At 50.6% G+C, this 9,643-nt stretch overlaps 2 protein-coding genes across 2 annotated transcripts in view; both read left to right on the forward strand.

Moving 5' to 3' along the window:
* Nucleotides 1–1,646: 1,646 nt before the first annotated feature.
* Nucleotides 1,647–4,709, forward strand: LOC110323676 (alpha-1-acid glycoprotein 1-like). The gene is made up of 6 exons (XM_021201018.2): nucleotides 1,647–1,763; nucleotides 2,118–2,260; nucleotides 2,464–2,534; nucleotides 3,098–3,205; nucleotides 3,343–3,446; nucleotides 4,535–4,709. Exons 1-6 carry the CDS (start codon nucleotides 1,647–1,649, stop codon nucleotides 4,598–4,600), a joined length of 609 nt encoding a protein of 202 aa, XP_021056677.1. The 3' UTR covers nucleotides 4,601–4,709.
* Nucleotides 4,710–7,765: 3,056 nt separating this feature from the next.
* Nucleotides 7,766–9,643, forward strand: part of LOC110323701 (alpha-1-acid glycoprotein 1) — a 3,509-nt gene continuing 1,631 nt past the window's right edge. Inside the window, exons 1-5 of the mRNA XM_021201051.2 lie at nucleotides 7,766–7,905; nucleotides 8,248–8,390; nucleotides 8,598–8,668; nucleotides 9,228–9,335; nucleotides 9,473–9,576. Of these exons, the coding sequence (XP_021056710.1) occupies nucleotides 7,789–7,905; nucleotides 8,248–8,390; nucleotides 8,598–8,668; nucleotides 9,228–9,335; nucleotides 9,473–9,576 (543 nt within the window). The 5' untranslated portion in view covers nucleotides 7,766–7,788. The remainder of the gene's footprint in view (nucleotides 7,906–8,247; nucleotides 8,391–8,597; nucleotides 8,669–9,227; nucleotides 9,336–9,472; nucleotides 9,577–9,643) is intronic.

Raw genomic sequence — 9,643 nt, forward strand, 5'->3', positions numbered from 1 at the left:
ACTTGACTGGATTGGCAGTCCCCTAGGGGATGTATTCCATGTGTGTCTGTGAGGACATTTCCAGAGAGAGCCGCCACCCTGACTGTAGGCAGCACCATTCCTCNGGCTGGGGTCCCCCACTCAACCAAAAGCAGAAAACAAGCTGAGCACCCACAGAGCATCTCTGCCTGCTAAGCTTATGGCTGTCTCGACTGGATGCAGTGTGACATGGTGGACTGTGTCCCTCCTCACCCAGCAGCCCCCTGATATTAGCTTTTGTTAATCATTTTGTCACAGAACCGGGAAGACACCTGATACAGCGCCCTGCTCTGTCTATCAGTGCACTTGGGCAGAGTGAATCACAGTCACTGCCACACGCATGCCCAGTGTTAAGCTGGCCACAGGCATAGGGTGCTATAGAAGTCTCTAGAAGGAGACTCTGGCCTGGGGCTTTGTCACACACTTCCTGAAGTGTCTCCCACTTTTTCTGGCCTGGGAATGCATGACAGTCCTTGCTCCTCTGGCCTCTCCAGGCAAAGGACAGGAAAAGCAGGAGAGACAGATGTCAGCAGAAGGGTGGACAGATTCTGGAAAGATATGCAGCAAGTACCCTGGGGGCGACCTTAGCTGGGTTTCCACTTCCCTGCCTGCACCCTCGTCCTTAGAAACCACAGGCTCTGGATTCACAGCACAGACACAGGTAGCTTTGGGGATTTCTTTTCCCTTTCTTAAGGTAATTATTTGTCTGCATTACAGTTTATAACAACAATGGATTTTTAAGTCTGCCAGTGATGAGTGTATGCATATGTGTGTGTGTTAGTGAAATAGACCATGAAACTGAGTGTGTTCCAACATGTGTGCTGCTATTGATGTTTTGAAGCAGCTCACTGTAATCTCAAGCTCCCAGTAATGACTCTGTGCCTCAGCGGGAGTCACCAGGCCTGTCAAAAGCAATACTTTTTGAAAGTGTTCACTAAGTAGACAAAGATCAGGCTATATCTATCAGGCAGGAACTCGAACCAGATATTGACTGGATGCTGGGCACAGACCCTGGATTGGACATACACTATCCTAGGCAGATCCTTTCCTGCTGTAGATACTGGGACCTTTGCTGAACTAGATGTTCAACTCAGATTCACCCCTCTTTGTTGTGCATTTGACTGCCTCTAGGCTACGTAGGGGTCCCCAGGAACATCACACACCTTTCACAATCCATCTTTGTTCTTGGCCCTCAACATGGCCCCCTAAGTGTCTTCTATGTTTGCTAAGAACCCTGACCTGGGACCCTTTCTTTCACACTTGGGAGGTTGATGTATGTGTAGGTTTCACTCCTTTTAGGCAGCTTCATGGTATAAGAGAGGGATGGGACCCCTGTCTGGGACCTAAGTATCATCAGGCTATCCATGTACCCACCTTGACCATGAATCATCCACTCTGGTGTAGGACAGGAGCCTGTGTCAAGGCCAGCAGGGTGAGGGAGTTGTGCAAAGCTGGCATGAAGGAACATTTTGCACAAGACATTTCCCAAGTTCTGGTGAGATTGTGCCATGGCTCTCCAGCCCCTGGCTGCAGTCTCAGGCCCTCCCCACATCCTGTTATAAAAGCCACTGCATCCTCCAGCCACCAGTTATCTCTTCCCAGCCCTGGTGACTCTGAGTGTCCTCAGCATGGCACTGCACATGGTTCTTGTCGTGTTGAGCCTCCTGCCGCTGTTGGAAGCTCAGAACCCAGAACAAGCCAACATCACCATAGGAGAGCCTATCACCAACGAGACCCTGAGCTGGGTGAGTGCCTGCCAGGGCCTGGACCTGAGCACTGTAGGAGACTTCTCTTTCCTCTGGGCTTTCCCTTCCCTGTTGTCTGTGTTCATCTCTGGGCTCCTGGTACTGCCCGTCCCTTTCCTGGAGATCCTGATGGCATCCCCCTGCCTCCAAACCCAGAAGCATCACTCTGAGGTCTCTCAGCATGGGACAGAGCAGTAGCATGGCTGATTTTTGAACTGCTCGTGGGGTCCTGGTCTGGAGTTTCAGTCAACCCATGTATGGTTCAGAAGCCATCCCTTGCCTGCCCCTCATCATTGCTGACTTCCTAGGTTCGTACTACAAGCCCTGCTCAACTGTGTGCCTGCTTCTCCCCAGCTCTCTGACAAATGGTTTCTCATGGGCGCGGCTTTCCGAAACGCCAAGTACCAGCAGGCAATGCAAAGGACGCTGACAGTATTTTTTTACCTTACCCCCAACTTGATGGACGACATGATAGAGCTTTGGGAGTCTCTGACCATGTGAGTCCTTGTGACAGCCAGCCCACCCTGCCCCTTGCCTCCATTCCCTGATGCCGAGAGACCTGAGCAAAGTTGCTCTGCCTGGCCTCCACACGCACCTTCAGGAATGGGGACAGCTGTCTTGTCTACCTGCCTCTTGCCCACTCCCCACCCTGGACTGGTCAGATTGACTTGTGCTCAGCAACATTCTTGTTGCTTTCCAGAGGTGACCAGTGTGTCTATAACTCCACCTATCTGGAATTCCAGAGAGAGAATGGGACCTTCTCCAAGTATGGTGAGGGTGTGATCTCACTGCTTTTTGGTGAAGGTATTGCCAGGGTCTGAGAGGGGAGCAGGACCAGGCAGTGAGGTCTGTGAAGTCTCTCTCTGAGGCTTGGAAGTGGAAGCAGATTTCAACCCGGAGTCCAACTGGCAAGACAGACTTGCTTTGACCATTCTTTATGATCCTTTGTGAACTCAGAAGGGAAACCCATGGGTTGGGAAGACAGTGACTTCAGTCACACCCCCATGTCACCAGGGACAGCACTGAGGAGGACAAGGGAATGCAGGTGGGAGAGATCAGACACTCCTTAGATTTTAATTGCCCCTAAGCAGATGTTTTAACATTTAAGAGAAAGTGTTAACTATGCCCCACCACCACACCACCAAGGCCCCTTTCCAAGGCCCCAGTCATTCCATACCTATGAAGAATGAGAAGTGAGGTTTGCATCCTACAGAGACTGAGCACATGGCAGCCCCAGGGAGGCCCAGGCACTTGTCCACAGCTATGTGCTTCCTTCTCTTGGGATGGGGATCACAGCATCATTCTACTGACTCACAAAGGCCTTCCTCCTGCAGAAGGAGGAGTAGAAACCTTTGCAGACCTGATAGTGCTGAAGAAACATGGGGCCTTCATGCTTGCCTTTGACCTGAAGGATGAGAAGAAACGGGGACTGTCCCTCTATGGTAGGAACCTCACAGCTGAGGTCTCTAACTCTACTGGGCCTTACACTTGGTCACCCACCCACATCCCACATTCCTACATGGCATCCCATCTGCTGGAACCTTACGCATCACACCCCTGGATCCCTTCTCCATTGCAGCCAAAAAGCCAGATATCACCCCAGAGCTGCGGGAAGTATTCCAGAAGGCTGTCAAAGACGTGGGCATGGATGAATCAGAAATCATATTTGTCGACTGGAAGAAGGTAAATGAGGAGGCTGCATGATACCAGCCCAGCAGTGCTCCCATTGTCAGTGACCCTAGAGGCTCAGNTTGATAGGCAGGGATGACCCACACTGAGACTCCGTGATGTCCTGTCTAACCTTGTGCTGAGGGAGAGGTCACATCAGCTCTGGCTTTCACCCAGGTGAAGCCATGGGATCAACCAATCACCTTGCACATAGTTTGAGACATAGTCAATACTTTTGTGACTCCATTCTCTGGTCACCTGAGCCTTTCCTGGCATCACGAGCCCCAGGATTCCCAAGGGGAGGAGCCAGCATACGGACACTGCCACTGAGCCATTGCACAACATGAGTTCCCCACCTCCCAACCAGTGGGGACAGTAGACTCACCCTGCACCTGTGGACACATGTGTTCAGAAAATGCCTGCCATTTGGGGGGATTCTGCTCACATTCAATGGGGTTAATAAGCCGGAGCTCAGAGATGAGGAGCGACTTACCCTAGACTAGTGGTTCTCAAGGGTGGGTCTCAACCCATATGGCAGATACTTCTGAATTATAACAGTAGCCAAATTACAGTTATTAAGTAGCAATGAAAATATGGTTGGGTCACCACAACACAAGGAAGCGTGTTAACGGTTCACATTATTAGGATGGGTGAGAATGACTGTTGTGACACTGCAGGGGAGCCATGGTAGATCCAAGATACAGGTGGTTGACACCACCCTGCCATTGTGGCCAACAACAGTGCTTCCTCTCTCACCTTAATATATATGTATTCATAGCTAGTGTGTGTGTGTACACTAGCATGTTATAAGACATGTGTGGATGTCAGAGGACACCAGTGGGCTATGTCCTCTTCCACCATTCTCTCGTGGGCTCTGGTTAAGGCTGGAGTGACTTCAAGCTGCCCCTCAGGCTTACCTACCAGGCCGAGTTTTTGTTCTGCCTGTTTGTTCTATTTTGTTTTGTTTTTGCATCTCACCTTGAAGCCCAAGCTATTCTGCTGCAACACACAGAAATCCTCCTGCCTCAGCATTTACCATCCCAGTCGTGTGCCACCACCCCTGGCTTACTCACTCTGCTCTCCTCCCTCATATCACCTTCTAGGATAAGTGTGGTCAGCAGGAGAAGACGCAGCTTGAGCTGGAGAAGGAGACCAAGNAAGATCCTTAGGAAGGGCAGGCATGGGCTCAGCTCTCTGAACTCCCTGGGCTGTCCCCATGCCCAGCCCACCCCACCCCTGCTGTGCACTTTGATTCTGTCTCTGCAACAATAAACGTTTGCTGACACAATCAATATCATTTCTTTGCTTGCTTCCCTCCCTCCCTCCCTCCCTCCCTCCATTCCTCCCTCCCTCCCTCTTTCCATCTCAACCTCCCTTTCTCCCTCCCTTCCTGGAGAGGCCTCCAAGAATCCCCGCCCAGGGAATCTGAGAGGGCTTCCTGGAAGGGGCAACTGAGTCAGGCTAGAAGGAACTGACAGAACCCAATGCTCTTCCTAGAATCCCCAAACACTTATGGCACAGATGGGGAGGACAAGGCAGGAGACCCAAGCAGCAGTGGTGGGGGAGGGGAAGACAGGTGTCCCTGTCACAGGGCCTTCACTTCAGAGGTGCAACTCTAATCACTGGAAGGGAGGTGACTGGGAGACAGGAGGGTTCGTGTTGATGCTAACAAGGTTGTAGTATAAAAGGCCAAGGCTGGGCGGCACAGTAGACTTAGGCCTTGGCTAGAGGGTCTGGATGTCCACAGGAAAACTCCTCAGGGTGCCCTTGAGGGACACTGTGAGATGACACTGCTTCCCTGGAGGCCAGTTGACATCGATTGCACAATTGTGACTGGGTTCCTGAGGCACAGTCCACTCGGTGGCAAACACAGTGTCTGAGATCATCTTTACACTTGACTGGATTGGCAGTCCCCTAGGGGATGTATTCCATGTGTGTCTGTGAGGACATTTCCAGAGAGAGCCGCCACCCTGACTGTAGGCAGCACCATTCCTCGGGCTGGGGTCCCCCACTCAACCAAAAGCAGAAAACAAGCTGAGCACCCACAGAGCATCTCTGCCTGCAAAGCTTATGGCTGTCCCCACTGGATGCAGTGTGACATGGTGGACTGTGTCCCTCCTCACCCAGCAGCCCCCTGATATTAGCTTTTGTTAATCATTCTGTCATCCTGGAAGAAAACTGGTACAGCATCCTGCTCTGTCAGTGCACTGAGGCAGACTCAATCATAGTCGCTGCCAGGTGCATGCCCAGTGTCAAACTGGCCACAGGCATAGGGTGCTATGGAAGTCTCTAGGAGGAGACTCTGGCCTGGGGCTTTGTCACACACTTCCTGAAGTGTCTCCCACTTTTTCTGGCCTGGGAATCCATGACAGGCCTTGCTCCTCTGGCCTCTCCAGGCCAAGGACAGGAAAAGCAGGACAGACAGATGTCAGCAGAAGGGTGCACAGATTCTGCAAAGATATGCAGCAAGTACCCTGCGGGAGACCTTAGCTGGTTGTCCACTTCCCTGCCTTCACCCTCCTGTTTAGAATCCACAGTCTCTGGATACACAGCACAGAGATAGGTAGCTTTGGGGATATCTTATCTGTTTCTTAAGTTCATTATTTTCATTTATTTGCTTTTATAATAAAAATAGATATTTAAATATGCCAGTGTGTGCAAATGTCGGTATGCATGTGCGTGCGTGCATGTGTGTAAGAGACATAACAGAAACAGAGAGGCACAAACAGAGAGATTATGATTTCTGGCACACTGCTCACTTGGGACAGAACACAACATTGGTGCTTTTAGATTCCTCATGGTTATGCTTTTTCTCCTCTGGGAGGAGATAAACTTTCTCAAGACTGTATAAATACAACAAAACACACATGATTTGGGTCTCCAGCTCAGCCAGTTCTCCTAGGCCCTGTACAGCACACTCCACTGCAGGATGCTCTCAGGACCATCTGTGGCCCCTTTCCTTTGCCTTGGGTGATCACTGTCACTGACTTGATTAATATCATTTCAGATTACCTTGGACTCGTCTAGAACGCCCTATAAACAGGCTCATACAATCCCACCTCTGGGCTATCTGCTGGCAATAATGTTGTCGAGCTGCATTTGGATTGTCAAATCTATCAGTCGTTCATTTCTTTCTGTTGCTATGCAACACCGTGCTTGCATGAATTGTCACAATCCATTTCTCATTTTCCTGGTGGTAGGCACTTAACAGCTTGGAGTTTGTGGCTACTTTGAAAATGTCATTAGAAACATTTACACACATGACACTGGAGGTGAGTCGGGTCTTGTTTTGTTTTCTTTTCTGTTGGTAGACTGATTTTTAAAGGCAATGTGTTGCTCTGACGCTTATCAAGAGGGGATACATACAATAGAAATGCCACAGGATAAAAGAGGGCTCTCATGAAATTAGAACACAGTAAGTGAATGAATGACAAGTGATTTATCATTAAAAAAAATACCCTGACTACATGGAAACATGAGAACGTGTAGAGGGCACAGGAACTAGATCAAGCAACTGTGAGCGTGTTCTAACATGTTTGCTGCTATTGATGTTTTGAAAGAGCTCACTGTAAACTCAAGCTCCCAGGAATGACTCCATGCCTCAGCGAGAGTCACCAGGCCTGTCAAAAGCGATACTTATGGAGAGTATTAATTCATATGTACAAAGATCAGGCTATATCTATCAGGCAGGAACCAGAACCAGATATTTACTGGTTGCTGGGCACAGACCCCTGGATTGGGCACACACTATCCTAGGCAGATCCTTTCCTGCTGTAGATACTGGGAGCTTTGCTGAACTAGATATTCAATTCAGATTCGCCCCTCTTTTTTTTTAGGGCATTTGGCTGCCTTCAGGGCTGGGTCGGGGTCCCCAGTAACATCACACTCCTTTGGAAACTAATCCATCTTTGTTCTTGGCCCTCAACTTGACCCCCTAAGTGTCTTCTAAGTTCACTATGAACCCTGACCTGGGAACCCTTCATATCATCCTTGGGGGGTTGATAAACGAATAGGTCTCACTCCTGATAGGTAGCTTCATGAGAGAAGACAGGGATGGACCCCTGTCTGGGACCTAAGTATCATCAGGCTAGCCCTGTACCCACCTTGACCATGAATCAGCCACTCTGGTGTAGGACAGGAGCCTGTGTTGGGGCAGGCGGGCTGAGGGAACTGCACAAAGCTGGCTTGAGAGAACATTTTGCGCAATGTATTTCCCAAGTGCTGGTGAGATTGTGCCAGGGCTCTCCAGCCCCTGTCTGCAATCCCATGCCCTCCCCACATCCTGTTATAAAAGCCACTGCACCCTCCAGCCACCAGTTATCTCTTCCCAGCCCTGGTGACTCTGAGTGTCCTCAGCATGGCACTGCACACGGTTCTTGTCGTGTTGAGCCTCCTGCCGCTGTTGGAAGCTCAGAACCCAGAACAAGCCAACATCACCATAGGCGAACCTATCACCAACGAGACCCTGAGCTGGGTGAGTGCCTGCCCGGGCCTGGACCTGAGCACTGTAGGAGACTTCTCTTTCCTCTCGGCTTTCCCTTCCCTGATGTCTGTGTTCATCTCTGGGCTCCTGGAACTGCCATTTCCTCTCCTTGAGACTCTGGTGGCATCCCCCTGCCTCCAAACCCAGAAACATCACTCTGAGGTTTCTCAGCATGGCACAGAGCAGTAGGAGGGCTGATTTTTGAGTTGCCCATTGGAGCTTCAGTCTTCCCATGTATGGTTCAGAAGCCATCCCTTGCCTGCCCCTCATCACTGCTGACTGCCAATGTCCATACTACAAGCCCTGCTCCTCTGTGTGCCTGCTTCTCCCCAGCTCTCTGGCAAATGGTTTTTCATTGGTGCGGCTGTCCTGAACCCTGAATACCGGCAGGCAATGCAAACGTCACAGACTGTGTTTTTTAAAATGATCCCCAACTTGATAAATGACACCATGGAGCTTCGAGAGTATCATACCCTGTGAGTCCTTGTAACAGCTAACCCACCCTGCCCCTGGCCTCCATTCCCAGATGCCTAGAGACCTGAGCAAACTGGCTCTGCCTCACCTCCCCACCCACCTTCAGGAATAGGGACAGCTTTCTTGTCTACCTGCCTCTGGCCCTCTTCCCATGCCGTGCTAGTCAGATCACCTCTCCAACAGTTGTCCTCTCTCTCTTTGCTTTTTAGAGTTAACGAGTGTGTCTATAACTCCACCCATCTAGGAATCCAGAGAGAGAATGGGACCCTCTCCAAGTATGGTAAGGGTGTGAACTCACTGATTTCGGGGAGGGTATTGCACGGGTACAAGGGACAGCAGAACAGGACAGTGAGGTCTGTGAAGTCATCTCTGAGCCTTGTAAGTGGAAGCAGATTTCAACCCGGAGTCCAGCTGCCAGGCCAGACATGCTTTGAACATTCTTTATGACCCTTTCTGAGCTCAGAGTAGAAACCCATGGGTTGGGAAGACAGTGACTTCAGCCACACCCCCAATTCAGCAGGGAGAGCATGGAGGAGGGCAACCCAATAGTGGTGGGCCAGATCAGGCACTCTTAAGTTTTAATTGTCCCTAAGCAGCTGTTTTAATGTTTAAGGGGAAGAGTTAACTATGCCCCCCCACCACACCACCAAGGGCCCTTTCCAAGGCCCCAGCCATTCCATACCTATGAAGAATGAGAAGTGAGGTTTGCATCCAAAAGAGACTGAGCACATGGCAGCCCCAGGGAGCCCCAGGCACTTGTCCATAGCTATGTGTTTCCTTCCTTTGGGATGGGGACCAGAGCATCATTCTAGAGACTCTCAAAGGCCTTCCTCCTACAGTAGGAGGAGTAGAAGTCTTTGCAGACCTGATAGTGCTGAAGAAACATGGGGCCTTCATGCTTGCCTTTGACCTGAAGGATGAGAAGAAACGGGGCCTGTCCCTCAACGGTAGGGCCCTCTCAGACCTGGTCCCCAGTTACACTGCACCTTACTCTTGGTCACCCACCCACATCCCATATCCCTACCTGGGCTCCCATCTGCTGGATCCTTATGAATCACACCCCTGGATCCCATCTCCATTGCAGCCAAAAAGCCAGATATCACCCCAGAGCTGCGGGAAGTGTTCCAGAAGGCTGTCAAAGACGTGGGCATGGATAAATCAGAAATCATATTTGTCGACTGGAAGAAGGTAAATGAGGAGGCTGCATGATACCAGCCCAGCAGTGCTCCCATTGTCAGTGACCCTAGAGGCTCAG

This window comes from Mus pahari, chromosome 6 (assembly GCF_900095145.1).
Source record: "Mus pahari chromosome 6, PAHARI_EIJ_v1.1, whole genome shotgun sequence".
Taxonomy (NCBI): domain Eukaryota; kingdom Metazoa; phylum Chordata; class Mammalia; order Rodentia; family Muridae; genus Mus; species Mus pahari.